We start from the raw sequence: 19063 nt of genomic DNA, 5'->3' as shown, positions 1-19063 counted from the left end.
TCGCCAAAGTGCAGAATTCAACAGCATTGCAAGCACAAGGATGAGTGAAAAAGCAATGCTTTACTCAATAAAAACTGACATTTCATTTCAAATGAGTTCAAGTTTAGGCCAAATATCATTATATTTATCGAATTACTGGAATATTTTGACTATAAAATTCAAGGTCAAATTTTTGTCACTTTTTCTTTGACTCGCACCGCGCCAGCAGTTCAGTGAGTTCTGTTTACATGACACCGGGACATGACAATCTAAACTGACCTAATCTGATCAATAGAGGGCAGGCAACATTGTTTTTTGGATTTTTTTTTTTCGTATTTTCTGGCGTTTTTAAAGCTTCTTCAAAATTTTGGATCTCGTTTTTTACTTCAAAAATTGTTTTTTGCTGGGGCCTAGGTAGACTTCTCCGTAGTCCACTTGCCAATTGTGCACTACTCTGGCTATTACATTTAAGCTTAAAACTCTGATTTAATTAATGAGTGCACAATTGATAGATTTTCACAACTGATCTTTTCAGTCACCGTCGCCCTCTGTTTGTTAGCTTCCCAAGTGGACTACTGACTTTGCCTTGAGAGTTAGGCCAATTTCTGGCCTAACTAAAATTGGTGATGATGTAATGCATCTTTAAAAATGAATCTGGCTTGTGATTGGTCGCCCAGATCTCGTTATTGTTTAAATCCTCCCGATGCGTACTGGTACCATTATAACTATACATGGTACACAACTATCTAGGGAATCTGGCGCTTTTGTGCTGGTGGATGAACGTATGCATCTAGCGCGTGTTGTACCCCCATGCTCAGTCTTGTGGTTAGATTTTATTGATAAACAAGTATGATTGACAGTGTGTGAGTCCCGGGGTAAAGTTCTGCTTTAAAAGTGAAAGTCCATAGTCGGTTTTTCGGATAATAAACTGGCAGATTCTAAAATTAGAATTGTTCAGTATTGAAGTGTCATTATAATTATGCCATTATGATATGTTGCATTCAATAATATAAGCCTAATGAGGGCCTATACTTTACTTTTACTGTCACAAATATAATTATATAGCCTAAACTTTTTCATAACCATTTTATACTAGTATTTTGATGTAGGCCTACTAAATATCAGTATAATTTCGAGTTCAACTGAATGCGTTCATCATGATTAATAACATTTTTATTTATCAAAAATCGACTATGGCATAGTCTAGGGCCTAGGTATAACATAACTTGGGGGATGATGTCACATAAGTTGGTAATCTAGTTTTAGTGTCTTTAACCCTATGAGAACTACCTGCCTATTGGTCAAAAAGAAGTTTTCATTGTCAATTGGACCAATCAGCAACATTGTCAGAATTCACCATGCAAAAAAATTGGTGGTGCTCAGGGGGTTAAGAAATCATTTTGTTTCAAGTGTAAAGACACTTTTTGTGTGCAGTAGGCCTGCATATTAATTAAATTTGCAAAATACTATACGTCATACATGTACATGTGAGCATAAAATTGTTATACTGTATTGAGCCCATTACAAAAGGCAGTAGGAATTGCCCTTTTTTTCATTTTTTTTAGTCCAATATGGTACCCATTGTTATGTTTCTATGTCCCAGTGTATATACCCTATCCTCGTTCGTATGTATTAAGTATTGTATGTGTGTTCTTGTTTATCATTGCTTATTTATTGTTATACATGTAATACAAATGCAGAGAAAGGTATTCAACAACATCAAATATTGGCAGAAATGAATTGGTAATTATATTCACAATAGCACTGAAGTAACCTTCACTGAAATAGCATGTACGCATCAACAATAAGCACATACACACACCCCTACACCCCCATGTGTAATCGCCTCCAAATGTGGACACTGTTTAGGACTATGCAAACACGGCCATCTAAATCCGTAATCGATCGACATACCAAGGATGTTTTCCGCCATTTTTTTGTGTATACAAAATTTTACCTAGCAACTGCAGACATTGTATTTCACGTATGATAGCGGACGTATATCCATTTTACATGCAGTTGTGGTCGTTTGTCGACCTTCTTCGAAAAACAAAGACGGTCCCACATTGCAGAGAGGTCCACGGTTTGAATGTGAAAACGAGTGTGTGTCCTCGTTTGCTGGCAAACACCCACGCATCCACACTCCTGTACCGAAGTGTGGACACACCCACACCATACACATAATTGTACAGATACATGTACACCCCTACACAAACAGCAAAACTGGTAAGACATGTCAACTGTGGACCCCCGAAATAATCCACAAACATGGACCCAAATTATTATCAAACGGTTGACTTGACCCCATATACTCCCCTATGGAGGACTCACTTATATAAACGAGGACTTTTCTTACACCTGAAACACTGCACCACTGTGGATCCTCTTGGAGTTCTATGATCCAAACAAGTCCTTACCTTATACGGGAATGTAAGACATGCATGCATGGTCATGCATTTATTTCACTATTTGCTATACACTGGTGGGGGAAAAGGAATGGAGAACATCTGTAGTTGATGTGTTTCCAAGATAAATCGAGTACATCCAGGTGTGCGTATACTCATTTGATGTGTTTACAAATGCACACATATACTTCACATATATATTCACCACCGGCAAACAAAGATGTATGTGATACACACACACTGTCAAACGAGGATGCTCATGTACTTTAAAAGTTTTCCACCTAATGCAATGTCTCAGACATTTTACTATCCAAGTGAGGGCTCTACCCCCCCCCCCCCTATCGGCAAATGTGATGATGGTCTTAAATGCCTTTTTACATGCTTATATGCCTCATGATGGATTCTGGCTACTGCGGACATCCTTGGTTGGAATGTATCCACATTTATACAAATTATACAATATATTCTGGCCAACATCCATGGCTGCTCACCCCACACCACAGCCCTCGTGATTTCAACTTTAAACACATTTAATGTGGAAAAGATTTTTTTTATAGATATGTGTAGTAATAAAATCAAGTTTTCCAAGCCTCAAATGAAATGAGATTTAATTGTCTCTCATTGCAATAGCACACAGCACTAAATATGTAATGATCCAATAAAATATTAAACATGCTTTTATAGGAAATTATGCAATTAAGTACTGCAGTTTACTATGATCGAATGTCCATAAGGTCGGAGAAATATAAAGATAATGGGGTCAGTTATACCTCACCTATTCTGAGTGAGGGTACATTCTTCATCCCCACAAAAATATTGAAAACCTGTAATTTATGTGCTGCATGATTTTATTATATTTTTTACACATATACCGGAAAGATTTGCCTATAATGACGCATATGGGCTCTCTTGACATAACTAAAAGTGCCCTTGTGTAAAAATCCAACTGGGAAATAAGGGCACATACCCTTAATTCTTGTTCAGATTTTCAGAGGAGGGAGCACTCTATTTGTGCAGAGAATTTAATTTACCATTTATGGCAAAGGAGCCCATGTATGCCATTAGGCCAATCTTTACAGTATTTGAAGTTGTTCATATCAAGACAGCACACATACATATCCGCAGTTATTAAGGGTTAGGTAAGGGTTGGATATGGGGGATGCAGCATGATAATGTTATGAATTTGTTATGCACAGACTTTTTTGTAGATCAAGTAGGTTTTGGACCTAGTTGCTCACATGGGCAGAATACTATGCTCTGAGCATAACAACCACTCTAATTAAAGCTATCCACCTTTTCACTAGGCAGTCAAGTTACCTCAATCGATAAGCCGTTCGACTATGGTGCAAGAGGTTGCGGGTTCGAACCCTGGCGGTGCCTAGTACGGTCTCGTGGCTTGAAGTTAGCTTGAAATTCCCCTGGACAAGGAACTTACTGTTAATTTGTCTCGCCGTAACCCGTACGAAACTCAGGGAGCTGATCCTGGTTGCGAAGGTTATTTGTGGAAGGTCTAGGGTGTGCGCTCTTGAAGCAGCAAAGTCCCTGAATTGTTGTTTAATGGTTTGTGGAATGATGTGGGGCCGTAGTGGTCAGCGACAACCTGTAAAATGTGCTGAGGCGTTGTGCCTGTGCGTAGCGCACTATAAATCACTGCGCTTTTTTTTTTTCACTGACAAGTTTTTGTGTGACTTTGGGGTATACTTATATGTTATAGTTATAAAGCATCAGCCATCCAGAATCTTATGAACAGTGTGGAAGTCCACTTTAGATCCACCGTCCCTGGAATGGAACGTTGGACCTTTTGGTTTCTAGTCATGTATGTAAAGAGTTAAATGGGCAAGAGGTCGTTGGGCAGGAAAAACCTCCTATGTGCTTTGTGGCCCCTGAACATGTTTTTAAAAAAAATGCCAATGGGTTACATAGGAGGTTTTGCTTTAAACTTGTTCAGGGGCCAAAGACATATAGGAGATTTTTCCTGCCTAACGACAAAGAGCACATTTGTCAGGTTGTTTACATATTTGTTTGTTTGTTTGTTTGTTTATTTCTGTAGATATCATTTGTGTCATGTGATGAGAAGACCAAATTCATTAAATGATAAAGTTAGGCACATGTTTTGATCATCCAATTTTTCATGCGATATTTAAAAGTTTTTCATTATCTTTTTCCCAACAGAAAATCTTGTTTACGATGTGTGGTAGTCGGTAACGGTGGAATTCTAAGGCGTTCGGCTCTTGGAGGTGTTATAGACAACTTTGATGTTGTCATAAGGTAAACTAACAAATTACTGTTTAACTAAACTTGGTAATAACTGCTGCCACACCAAGATATAGCTAGGAATTAGGGTTAGGATTAGGGTTAGGGTAATAATTGAGGTTAGGATTAGGACGAGTGTTATAGACAACTTTGATGTTGTCATAAAGTAGTTCACTGTTCAGTGAAGCTGAACTCGACAAGGTTTTTATAAGTAATTAGAAACACTATAGCCCACAAGCCTCGTAATTATTATTATTACATGTAATGGCATGGGTGCTCTTGCATGGGGATAAAATTACTTTAAGCATACAGCAGGAAAACATCAAAATCATTATCAAGACACTAGGATCCACAACATCTATCAGGGCACAGTTCTTTAACCCCAATACATTTGTACATTCATTGAATGATTGTAGAAAATTTGTGTACAAAAACTCGTACTCTGCAACTTGAGGTCAAATTTTGCACTATGAGTGTTTAATAGAGGTCATTGAACTATGCCATTGGGATGATGAGGCCATTGTGGTCCATAGTGAGATTTGCATGTGTTGCACTTAGTGGAAATTACCGCCACATAATGCGAAGAAGCACACATTTTAAATGCACAGATGGCTAAATAGTTTAGAGGTACGCTAGTTTGCACTCAGTGAGCGATATACAAACATGATGGAGTCTGGTCTGGACTCCATAGTCGAGCCTCATGGACTATTCCAGTTGAAATCCATACACCTCCTATAGAAGAAAAAATTAAAATCTCCCACACAGGGGAGTGTAGATTTCAAATGGAGTCACCCATTCAGGTAACCCCATTTGAAATACATACCCCCTGTGTGGAAGATTAAGGTCATATCTTCCAGAAGGGGTGTATAGATTTCAACTGGAATAGCCCAATAGCGGTATGCGGTGAAGCCCAAATGGGCTATTCCATTTAAAGTCCACACTCCCCCTGTGGAAGATTTAGTAAAGCCTTCCACAGAGGGAACATGAGTTTTGAATAGAATAGACAATTGGGTAACTTCCATCTGAAATACTCACTCCAGTTGTGAAAGATATAGGTAAAACGATAATACAGGGGGAGTATGGGTTTCAAAATGATTAACCCTGACCAATTACATTTGAAAACTATACTTCCCATTTGGAAATTGTTTCCAAAATCTTCCACAGGGGTAGTGTGGATTTCAACTGGAATAGCCCATTGGGTGCCTATTTTACATTTTCAGCAACCTTTTCAGTGGTTTCTTTTCCCACAAAAAGTAATGGTATGAACTCAAAACTTGGAATAAACGTTTTGGTGATGGGCTTCAATGTGAGTTACAGTCAGACCATTTACCTTTGATAGGAAAAATGGGTGATGCAGGAATTGGGCTGAAATTTTTTGGCAACTCTGTGCGTGGTAGATAAATTATTATTGAAATTGGAAGTTGATTTAAATCAGGCAAGCATTGACGAAGAGCTTACGTTGCTAGCAATGCTCCGTTGACATATACGATAATACAGGATTCTATAGTATATACATCAACAGTCAACCATGACAATATTGCTTTATATAATTGATATACAAGCTTGTTAATTACATATGATGTGATACAATTAATCGGATATTGGTAAAATGGGTTTGAAAATTCTGCCAAAAGGGCTCTTCCAGTTGAAATCCATACACCCCCTATGGAAGTCATGACCTTCATCTCCCATACAGGGAGTGTGAATTCCAAATGGAGTTACCCATTCAGGGTTGTCTGCTCCAAAATGGGTTATTCCAGTTGAAATCCATACACCCCCTATGGAAGACATGACCTTGATCTCCCACACAGGGAGTGTGAATTTCAAATGGGGTGACCTGAATGGGTGACTCCATTTGAAATCTCTACCCCCTGTTTGGGAGATTAAGGTTATGTCTTCCATAGGGGGTGTATGGATTTCAACTGGAATAGCCCAATGAAGCATGACCTTAATCTCCCGCACAGGGGATGTAGATTTCAAATGAAGTTGTCCATTCAAGTAACTCCATTTGATATTAACACTGCCTGTGTGGGAGATTAAAGCCATGTAGTCCATAGAGGGTGTTTTGACTGCAACTGGAGGAATAGCCCAATTCTACTGATTTATGACAAGTGCCCAGTACAAATGGCCATATGGGGACGTGCCGCAAACATGAGTAGTATTTTCAACATTTTGGTATACCAATGTCTACTTTTTTAAGGACAATTTTGGTATATGGAGGGTCCTTTTTTCAAAATGTTCTCATTTTTTTGGAAAACGGACTAATCTCGCTTCACTGTTGCCAAAATTGTCTAAATTGCCCCATAATTTGGGTAAAAAGTTGTAAAAACTACAACTATTTCATTTGTGTTAAATTTGACCAAAAATTTTGACATTTGGTATGGGTCCAAATTTCTTTCAAAATTGGTATATTGATGGGTCCACTTTCAAATTCTCAGCGACACACCCCTACCCAAACCAAACTTGAGTACCCCCCGGCACAGGTGTTAATTATAGGTTAATGAACGCGTATTACTTGTTGGGAGAAAAATTTAACCAAATAATGCACATGCGCTGATGTTGATGCGTCTAATGCACGAGCCCCGAAGGGCAGTTCCATTTGAATTTCATACACCCTCTGAGAAAGATTCAACCTGAATCTTCCACTGAGGGAGGGTGAGTTACAAATGGAGCTGCTAATGTGTTCATTTCATTTGAAATTCATACTCCCTCTGTGGAAGATATTATCGAAATCTTCCACAGGGGGAGTGTGGATTTTAAATGGAATAGCCCATTACAATGATAGCATGGAACACCTGCTGTATTTGACATTATCGCATCAATGATAGGTGTAAATGAAATCCAACAACATATGTTGATAACATTAACACCTGTACATTATGTATAGCATTATCAATAATTCATTCATGTTCATAGTGAAGGGTTTACAAAATTATTCCATTCATTACAATTAACATGAGTATAATGCAGCATAATTTGAGCATTAAAGCGATTTGTATCTCATGTTATACATTTTCTAAAGTTATCCAAAATGGAGAGTACTACCGTACATTTCCTTATTAACATATACAGAACATAATATTCATTAAAGCCATAATGTACTATTTTTGTCAATTTTTTTTTTTTACTTTTTACCCAAAATGTTAAAATAATATAACCGTTCTGCCCATTTTAAAGGGGCATTTTATGACCCACAGCCTCACACTTAGTACTTTCTCAAATTGAATGACCAATCCCTGCACCTCTACGGCTGCTTCCTGGCGAAGCTGATGTTGGTGGCACTGCTTGTTTTCTAGGACTTTGAGAAAGGAGCCAAAACACTCAACATAGATGAAGGGAACTAGACTTTCTTCCACATAATTATATATGACCAAGTCCTAAAACAAACCGTGCCATCAATGTCAGCTCCAGCAAGTAGCAGCCGCCGAGGTTAGCTCGAAACTGTCATTGATCGAGGTATGTAACATCAAATTTTGGATTTTGAGCTATATATTTAATTCACAATCCTGATGAACTTATTTGTAGATTATTTGTAGATTCACAATATTTTAGGGATGATAATTCTTCAAACGAAAGTCTTAAGCACCCTTAAGCAAGTAATTGAAAGTTGGAATGAGGGATTCTGTGTACATTTTCTATGGCAAGTGCAGTTCTATTATGGTACCGCAAAGCATGATGGGAAACACCTATCAGCTGCTGTGGGTAGGCGCCATAAGATTGATGTGCATTTTTTCACATGGCTTGTGAGAATTAATTTTGAGAGAAATTTTGGTAGGTAAACCCAGCCCCAAGACAAAACTAATCTACAATTAATGTCACTTTGAAACATCGCATCACTGCAGGTATTTTATTATTCATCATTATAATATAGGACAGTCTCTTTGCGTGCAGGGTTGTTTTAACACACAATTTATCTTTCACGTTTCTGGAAATTCAATCAACTTGTCAAGCAAAACTATTGGTCTATTCCAGTTAAAATCCGCACTCCCCCTGTGGAAGATTTTGGAAATATTTGCAACAGGGGGAGTATGAATTACAAATGGAATGAGCACATTAGGCAGCTCCATTTGAATTTCATACTCTCTCTGAGAGAAATTCAACCTGAATCTTCCACAGAGGGAGCCTCAGGGAGGGTGGATCTAAAATGGAGCTACCTAATTTAAAATCCACACTACCCCTGTGGAAGATTTTGGAAATATCGTCCACAGGGTGAGTATGAATTTCAAATGGAATGAACACATTAACAGCTCCATTTGAAACTCGCCCCCTCTCATTGGAAGATTCAGGTTGAAGCTTTCTCAGAGGGTGTATGAAATTCAAAAGGAGCTGCCCAATGTGTTCATTCCATTTGAAATTCGTACTCCCTCTGTAAAAGACATTTCCAAAATCCTAACTCTTAACTTTTTGTAATCTGAATTAAGAGAGTCTTTATAAGAACATTAGGGGGTATATGGGTTTATAGCCAAATATGACCCATAAAAGTCACCAACATGTTGCTTTAGGTAAGTTTATTACATGTTGCTGTGAAAATAGCACTTAGACCAGAAACCATAAGTGCACTGGTTCAATCTACAGTGCATGGACTGGACTCCAATGGGGCATGATCCTATTAAGACTTTCAATTGGGGGAACTCCAGTGGGTCTAATTTTGAGTTTAACAAATAAACTAACCTGGAAAACAAGCAAACTAGTCTACAGACTGCAGGAACTGACCCCGTAATAAAAGTCCCCTGTATAATATGTGGTTTGCATTATAAGCAATACAATAAAAGGTAGCAAAATTGTATGCACTGTGATTTTAACATGTAATAATAGCTTTAATGTAGTGTCTAAAACTCATATAGTTGTCAAAACTAATCAATAGGGGAATCCACACAGGACACAAGATATGCATCAATCCACTACCTCACAGCATAACTGTATTACTTTACTGTACGTGTATAGCCAAAACAGTTCCACAATGTTGGTTGCCATGAGCCACAGCTCCCCCCCCCCAACCCCCCAAAAAAAGATGGACTAAAAAATGTACCATTGGTCCTTCATATTTAATGATCTCCATGCTGGTCATATAGCCCATCAGCCTGGGGGGATTTTTTTCCTGAAAAGCAAAAATGAAATAATCATGAAAGTTGATTTTACGCAATGCAAGCTTGATATGCGTGAAAATGTCAAAAGTGGCCCAACTCGTTTTCTGGACGATTTAGTTAATTGAGCATAGCGTTTGAGCCTGAACTAGTAAAGAAACCAAGTAAAGTGTTTCTGTTAGCCAAGATGTTACTGATTCCACTGCATATAATATTGTTGCCATGTACATCTCTTTAATTTTTTTCTAAAAGCAAAATTACAATTGTATATTTTTTATTGCTACAGTCTGAACTGTTACATTATAGCTGTATGTTCTAGGATCTTGGATATGGTTACTTATATGGCAGTTAGAAGCATTTTGGCTGCCATTTTGAAAAAGGGCAAAAAACACCCTAAAAGCTACCACTACTCCACTGCTATCACATATTTTCAAACTCAAGGCTAATACCTTGCCAAAAATCACCATGAGCAGATCCCCCTCATTTGATACCAGTGACCATAATTTTGGACCGATGCTAATTGTCTCATAGGCTTCAGCATAAATAGCCCAAGTTAGAGATATTTTCTAAAATATCAGTTCAGCTATCTCAAAAACCACCAAGCCAATACTAGGCTTGTTTGTACTCATTTTAATGCATTATCATTCATGCTGATTCCAAGTTTGGTCATGAAATTGAACAATTCTGAAATTTGTGAATTTTTAAAGAAAATGTGAAACTTGTGTCTGCAGTCTTACTCGTGTGTAGTGGGTTAACATCTTCCAAAGCCTACGGGACAGTCCTAACGTATGTTACACAAATAGTCCACATAGTTCTGGGTTTGGTTTAGGCATTCCGTGTGGATTGCCTCGTTATTTATTGCTATGGATATTATATTGCATTTTTGAGTGCCGTGACATTAAGCTTTTCATTAAGAAAACACATTTTGTTAGAAGCCTGTCGTTTCCTCCAGTGATGTGTCACTAATATTTTGATATGAATAGCCTAAACACCATGCAGTTTAATATCAGGACAAAAATAAAAGTTAATAAAATCCAAAAATCTGAGAGAGTGACAAGTCGTTGTGTTCACATTTTGAGTTACAACCGGCATAAACTTACGCTAACATTGATAAAAATTCCACAAATATTTTTCCTACTCCTACCGCGTGTCCACACTTTGCCTACTCCTAGCACTACGCCGACCAGTTCCACCAAGCATTTAATTCAGGTCAGCGTAACATCAGCTACCACTTTCTGTGTTTCTGTGACCTTTATCAACTACGAGATATGTAATCTCTTAGTTCCGACCAAAACAAAGGTCAAACTTACACCGGGTGCCAGGTGTAGCAGCGTTTACATTGCAATTTACGCCTGGTGGAGATTTCACCCAGCTCGCTACAACTGACTTTTGTCAGAAGTAAATCATCAGACGTACGCCTGGTGGAACTTACGCTGACCATCGTTCACACTGCCACTACTCCTGGCAACTCTACCGCTACTCGTAGCAACTTGCGCTGACCAAGTTCCGCCAGGCGTACGTCCGACAATGTGAACACAACTAACAAGATAATGGCAATCTGTTGAAATTCAATACTGCACAAAATGAAAGTTCATACTACTTTGTGATCAAATAAAATGAATAAAATTGACATGAATGTTTGGAGAATTTTATTAGCTACAGTACTACCCGACTTCTGTAAAAAGAATTCTGAAAGATCAAGATTGTAATTGCATTTGGTACTATTTCTAAAGTTGCATCATCTGTTGTGTACTAAAAAGAGAGGCATTATTGGTTATCAATCAACCATGCTCAAAAAATTAAAAAAGACAACAAAGAAAGCAAGATCTTACTGATTGGCCCAGGCATGAGAATTTTGCAGGCTTTTGCTTGAATTCAGGCAGTTTTGTGGTCAAAATTTATGCATTTTAATTTTTTTTTTTTCAGCCTGTTTTAAGGCCAAATTCACACGCTTTTCAGGCAGTTTTCAAAAAAGTTATTCTCATACCTGTTAGCCACGGCTCGCTTCAAGCAAGTGCAATATCAATGGCCAGGCCCGTACGAAGGATTTCATTTGGGGGTGCTGATTTTGAAAAAGTGGACTTTTTTTCCAAGGGGGGGGGGGCAATTTTGTGAAAAGTGGACTTTCTTCCCAAAAATTTAGACATTTTTTGTCAAAAAAAGCGTAAAAAAACTGATTTTTTTTGCTCGCTACCCTCGCAAATTCTTAAATTTTGGGACTTTTTGTATACTTTTCCAAAAATCGCACCCCAGCGTACAGGCCTGTCAATGGCTAAGCAATTTTACAAATTCAACATTTTGAGGGGTCTTGTGAACTAAAATTGGGCCAAATATAAGGCTATGGAGATAAGAAATTCCAATTGATTAAAATTTGAGCTAAAGAGATACAGCAGAGTTTTGGTCAAGTTGGGGCTAAAGAACAGGAGCTTGATCCTAAAAGGCGGGTCTTCTGGAACTGGTGGAGAGCCTGATAAAGGGACACTGGTATAATGAAAGACAGAGATAAAATACTAGTTCGCATCTGAAATTCTGACAACTAGACAGAAAATCCCTTACTGCGCAGGTCGGCAACCAATCACAGCGCGCGTTTGCCCTGACATCAGACACAAACTAGTACTTTTATCTCTGTCTTACATTATACTTCCATGAGAGCAGTGTGAAAATTTTGTTATTCAACATTGACAGAAAAAAGGGCAAACTAGTTTAAGGGATCCAAAATGAGCGTTTATTGCGTTTCGACAGTATTTTTGTGGGACATGAGAGCACCTCAGACCTATCGAATTGCATTCTGAATCTGAAGCATGTCTTTCTGATATCAAATAATTTTCATTTTTTAAAAAGCACAATGTAATTCAAATTTTATGACAAATTATAAAAATTAGATATTTTTCAAATTTTTGATATATAACAGTCCTCGAAGTAAATTATTTAAATCTAATGATATATTCTTAAAGTGTATGTAGCAGGGAGGAAAAAGCCGACGGTCAATTGAAAATTTTGACCTTTCATATTGAAGATATGGATTTTTTCCCAAAAGACCTAATTTTTTTGGTGTTTTGGGAAAAAAATCCATATCTTCAATACTGAAAGGTCAAAATTTTCAATTGATCGTCGGCTTTTCATCCCACCTACATACACTTTAAGTATAAATCATCAGATTTATAAAGTTTACTTCAAGTACTGTTAAATATCAAAAATATCAATTTTAATGATTTGCCATAAAATGTGTATTAAATTGCTAATTTCAAAAATCAAAATTACTTGATATCAGAATGACATTCTTCGTATTCTGAATGCAATTCGATATGTCTGATGTGCTCTAATGTCCCAAAATAAATACTGTCCAAACGTTCATACCCCAGCCCTTAACCTTCTAAGCTCTTCTAAAATTTATTGTGTTAATAGTACCAGCAGAGCATAAAATTGTTTTCTACAAACAATTAGAATTCTAATTTGTCAATTAGTTATATTACCATTATTTTATTTCTTTTAATTAAAAATTCTAATAGGCCTAGATTTAAACTTGTGATGTAAATTTGCTCAAGTGGGTTCAGATAAGGGCAATTACAAAACATCATTGACATGTTGTGTTTCAAAATTTGAGCTTTCCTCATATACCTTTTAAGGTGACTAAAAAAAAGTGCAGCGATTTATAGTCCACTACGCACAGGCAAAACGCCTAGAGATGTTGATGCAGAGGCCTCAGCACACTTTACACAAGCACACAAGTTGTCACTGCCCGCTACGTCCCCATGTCATTCCATAAACCAGGCTTCCTCAAATAGATTTGTTGAAGCGCCACATTAAATTAAAAAAACCCTGCAAAGCGCCACTCAATGGCTGCGAAGTCGCCGGGGGAGTCAGATTGATTTTTTAAAATTTGAGGTGCAAATGACGCCATTTGGTGCAACATTTTGTACTATTTTAGCCTGTCTTTACAAGGATAACATGGGAATCGCATTCTTTATTTATTTGTTTTAAATCTAAACGGCGCCGCGCGCCACTCGGGAAGCCACAGCGCGCCACATGTGGCGCTAGCGCCGCTATTTGCGGAGCCCTGCCATAAACCATTTAACAACAACACAGAGATTTTGCAGCTTCAAGAGCACACACCCAAGACATTCCACAATTGACATTCGCAACCAGGATCAGCTTTCCAAGTTTCGTATGGGTTTTACAATGAAACAAGCAATAAGTTCCTTGTCCAGGGGAATTTCAAGCTAACCCATTTTTTCCACAAGAGCGTACTAAACCACCCCCAGGATTTGAACATGCAACCTCTCGCACCATAGTCGAACACCTTACCGATTGACTACCTATGTCTTGGTCTTTAGAGGTATTGTACATTTGATGCCAGTCACTTTTAAGTGACTAAAATAGTTAAGAAAATTGTATTTGAATAGCTGTCATTTTAAGCAGTTGCATATTTAGGGGAATATATTAATGGTGTGGATCCACATGTGAGAGTGTTGCCAATTGCTGATGAAGTATAGTTCTGACAACATTCATTAATTTACTGCCTTTAAACCTATTTTCATGTTTTGTCTTTATTATTCTCTCTCCTTTTTACAGAATGAATGATGCACCAACAAGAGGTTTTGAGAGGGATGTCGGTGATAAAACCACCATCAGAATATTCTATCCCGAAAGCGCACCGAAAAAAGACAAAGATTACGTCGGTAAAGATTGGCTTTTTCTCATGATGGCTTTCAAAGTCCAGGACCTTACGTGGCTGGAAACTATGGCCAAGGGTCAAACATTGGTAGGTATCAAAGGTCATTGGTAAATCCCATAATCCTTTGCGGATACACCTGGGATGTCAACATTGCTCCACATTATTTGTCGTCTCAATTTACCTTCACCTCCTCTACTCATTCTAAGAACACTCGAAGTCAATCACATAACAAATTGGTTGTTCCAAGGTGGAAATTATCTTCTGGGCAGAGAACATTTCATTATAGAGCTGCCACTTCATGGAATAGACTTCCTTTTAATCTCTGTGCCAATTTGGATTCACTAAGCTTGAATGAGTTCAAGAATGCCTTATAATTTTGTATGTATTTAAGTTAATAAGGAAATTATTATAGCCCTCCTCATTAATTTGTTAATTTGAACTTGTTCTATATTTCCATGTTTGTATATTAATTATTCATTTTTATATATTATAATGTTATTTGTATGTATGTTATCAGGGCTTCCAGGGAGACCAGTACTTTTGTATTGATGGAATTTTCCTGAATAAATAAGGAATAAATAAAATAATAATAATTTAACGTCATGCCGATCTGCGCTGATGGCTGATGCACTCATGCGCATTACAAGTCAGCGTGACATCAAATCACAACATCCCAGGTGTTCTCGCAAAGGCTTATGGGATTACCGAAAAGGTCAATTAGAAAATGTACCATGAAGCATCTTGCTTCCCCATTCAGGTATTGAGAATGTCATGAATACAGGATTCTTTTGTGTATGCAAATTATGTTGAAAGTTTTTAGTACATTAAAAGCCATAATTGTAACATTTGCTGAGGAGGACATCTCAAGTTTTGTCCAAATTCTGATTTTTACATGATAGTAGTGTACATTAATGAACTAATTTACACTGCAAAAACCATGCCTTTATGTGCTGTGTTTATGACAAAATTCAAGATTTTTAATAATATGATTCTAATTGTTTTCTTCACACGATTAAAATATTAGTCGAGTGTGAACATGTGTTGGCGTTTATACATGGCGTACCGGATGGTCATAACACATCAAAGGACCGACCTCAGACCAACCGAGTGACAGTTTGTGGAAAAGAAATGTAATCTATTTTTCTGGAAACGTTACAATATGGCTTTAAGATTGCGATACATGAGAATTAATTACATTTTGTTGTCTTAGGCAACAGAAACAAAATGTGTTCGATCATTGGATTAACCGTCGATGCTGCTTTGATGCTTGTTATTAGTGAACTAACAACTAATTAATCAGAATTAATGCTAAATTTATATTGGTCAATATCAATACAGGCAAAGATTAATATGTTATCACAATTAACAGTGTTCAATTAATTGATTTGATAAATAATAAGGTTCGACCAAGCATCGATCGAAAGATCAAACTAATTTATTTCTATTGCCTTAATTGTCATTTAATTTTTTCCAGGCAAGTACTAAAGAATTTTGGAAGAGGCCTGCAATAAAAGTACCAAAACCTGCCAAGGATTTCCGACTATTAAATCCTGCCATCGTCAGCGAGACGGCATTTGACGTCATCGGCTTGAATCGTAACGATGGGAAAATGAAAGCTGTAAGTAGATATCAAAAGAGGTTTTGCAGAGATACCAGTCTTTCGGAAATTCCTGTAATTTCGGAATTTGGCCATAAAAGAAAAATATTCCAGAAATTTTGGAATTCCAGAACTTGCCAACGGCCATAAAAGAAAAAATCCCGGGATTATGAATAGATACCCCTGCTGTGGTCAATTCCCAGTTGTGCGCTTTATTTTTCACAATTTCTACAGTTCAGAAAATGTCCAGGAAATTTTGGCAGACCTTCAGGCATGAGAATTTTCATGCCCAAGCAGGAATTCCTCCTTTTTGTTGTCCAAATTTCTGCATTTTAATTTTTTTTTGCCCGTTTTGGAGAACTTTTGCCACATTTTATGGGCGTTTCAGAATGTTCCTGTTTTGGCATGGAAATCTATTTCCATACCTGGACCTGTACCATAAAAAATTATGATTAAATCTTAAGGTAGGAGCATCGGATAATAGACCCATGCAGGAAAATAGCCACTATTTCAAATCAGAATTATGTATCCATTTCAAATATATAACCAATTGAAGATAAGTCTTTACTTCACAGATTTTTAATGTTTCATGAAAATTTAAACAATTCTTATGTTTTTCTTTATTTTTTGAAAATTCCCTAATTTTTTCTACTAATAATTATTGCTAGCCAAGAGGGAATGTGATATGGTCTCCATAGTTTGTGTGGTGGTTAATAAGCCTAATATCTAAATTCTCTCGCCAGATTTTTTGGATAAAGTGTTAAAAAAAAAAAAAAAATCATTTTTTCTATTTCTAAATTAGGGAAATCTAGAAACACCCATAACTTAAAATAGAAACACTTTATTAAAAAAAAAGCTGGCGAGAAAAGTTTCTAAATTTAATAACCTTTCATATGACACCTTGTTTGTTATAATTGGCCCTATGGTTAGCTCAGACAATAATTATGAAATTGGGTCATTCAGTGTTTCTAGATCAAATCAAGAAAATTTGAGCAAGTACTAACATTACCTTCAAATATCCCCTATTTTACTGACCAATATATTGGAAAAAAGTCACTAATATTATTTGGTAACATTTTTGTAATAAAAAGATCCAAAAAGCAGTTCTATAAATGGGATAGAAAGGAGAAAAAATAATATTTAAACATAGTATCCATTTTCAAACTTTAACCAATTTTAGTGAACGAGGCTTAGTGTCAAAACCACTTTATGTGCAAAGTCAATGGGGCTTTCTAATGATAAAAAATGGCATAACTCAAAAACGCTTTGTTGGCAAAAATTAAAACTTGGCAGGCAAGTTTTTCTCACCCAACTACACATCCTGTATCATTTTAAACCAAATCTGTGCATGACACCGTAGCCGATGTTTCTACCTTAACTTGATCTTATTTTGTGAATAACATATTACGTGTTATTATTTTGTACCTGCATAATCTTATTAGGTAACTAAAATTGTACTTCTCATTATTTTAACCGTATAATTTCATTCAGTGACGATACTTTTCAATTTTTCTCCATGCTTAATGGGCAGAACACACCCACTACAGGCGCCATCTCCATCATGATGGCGGTACGTCTATGCGACGAGGTCGCCGTGGCCGGTTTTGGCTACAATTTAAAGACCCCAAATGCTCCATTGCACTACTACGATAAAAGAGCTAAAGTATCTCTAATGTCAAAGACGTATACACACAATATACCGGAGGAGAAAACGGTTTTATTTGAACTTATTAAGCAAGGCGTTATCACAGATCTTACGAACGGAATCGTACAAGCTGGGTTATAAAAAGTCAGGTTAGATTTGAAAAAGGGTTATTTTGTGCATTAATCTTGTCGCAGGTGTGCTTCCACTAAGGACTGTTGTATAATAGTGTTAATGAGCTATTTATTTGAATAAGGGTTATATTTGTGCATTAACCTTGTCGCAGGTGTGCTAGGCGCTTCAACTAAGGACTGTTGTATGGTTAGCTATTCCAGTTGAAATCCATACGCCCCCTGTGGTAGACATGACCTTCCCCCAGACCTTCCACACAGGAAGTGTGAGTTTCAAAATGGGGGTACCTGAACGGGTGACTCCATTTGAAATCTAAACCTCTGTGTGGGAAATTAAGGTCATATCTTCCATAGGGGGTGTGTGAGTAGCCCAAATGAGCTCTTTGGTGAAGGGGTACTATGTTTATTATCACTTTCAAAATGCTATTAAAGTTCTTCGATGGTCTATCTCTTCACTCACTTTATGGTTTTACAAACAAACAAAAAACATGAAAAAATAACAACCAAACAATGGATATGTGGGTGATTTGGCTATTCAATTTGAAATCCACACACCCTCTGTGGAAGATTTAGCTCAAAGTCTTCCATAGGGGGAGTATAAGTTTCAAATAGAATAGACAATTGGGTAACTTAACTTCTAACCTGTGTTGCAGTCTGAGATGCTAATCGTCTCAGGTTGCAGTCAAGTCTTTGTGGTCTATACTGGTCTATCTGTAAGTTCATGTTTAAGGGATCGGATAGCAACGTATGCACAGTATTTTTTGTGGGACCTGAGAGCACATCAGACACACTAAATTACATTCTGAATACGGGGAATGTCTTGATGATGTCAAATAATTGTGATTTTTTTGTGAAGTTCACAATATAATACAAATTTTATGGCAAATTATTAAAAATGCCTTGTATATTTTCTATATTTTTGAAATTTAACATTCGTCATAGTAAATTTGATAAAATCTAATGATATCTGCCTTGTATTCATAATGCAATTTGGTGTGTCTATTGTGCTTTTAGGCCCCACAAAAAAAATACTGTGCAAACGTTGCTATCCGATCCCTTAATTGTGAGTCAAGTCTGAAGTATATTCAAGGCCGAGTCCAAGTCAACTTAACGTCTGGACTGAGTCCAAGCTTAATATAACATGGACTCAAGTGGGCTCAAGTCCAGTCTTAATTAGTTCTCTAACACTGACACTAATAAGTGATATAGTAGTGTTTCCCTGTCATTGCTGAAGGAGAAAGTAAGCATTCAGAGAGTAAACATTGTTGCATGTGATTCAAGCACTTGTAATATCATC

At 37.1% G+C, this 19063-nt stretch overlaps 1 protein-coding gene across 1 annotated transcript in view; it reads left to right on the top strand.

Annotated features, from left to right (window-relative positions):
* LOC140146805 (CMP-N-acetylneuraminate-beta-1,4-galactoside alpha-2,3-sialyltransferase-like) overlaps positions 1 to 19063 on the top strand; it is a 168131-nt gene that overhangs the window by 143096 nt on the left and 5972 nt on the right. The window contains exons 8-10 of the mRNA XM_072168685.1: positions 4557 to 4652; positions 14294 to 14483; positions 15871 to 16014. Of these exons, the coding sequence (XP_072024786.1) occupies positions 4557 to 4652; positions 14294 to 14483; positions 15871 to 16014 (430 nt within the window). The remainder of the gene's footprint in view (positions 1 to 4556; positions 4653 to 14293; positions 14484 to 15870; positions 16015 to 19063) is intronic.

This window comes from Amphiura filiformis, chromosome 2 (genome assembly GCF_039555335.1).
Source record: "Amphiura filiformis chromosome 2, Afil_fr2py, whole genome shotgun sequence".
Lineage (NCBI taxonomy): Eukaryota > Metazoa > Echinodermata > Ophiuroidea > Amphilepidida > Amphiuridae > Amphiura > Amphiura filiformis.
This window is presented reverse-complemented; position numbering and strand designations above follow the sequence as displayed.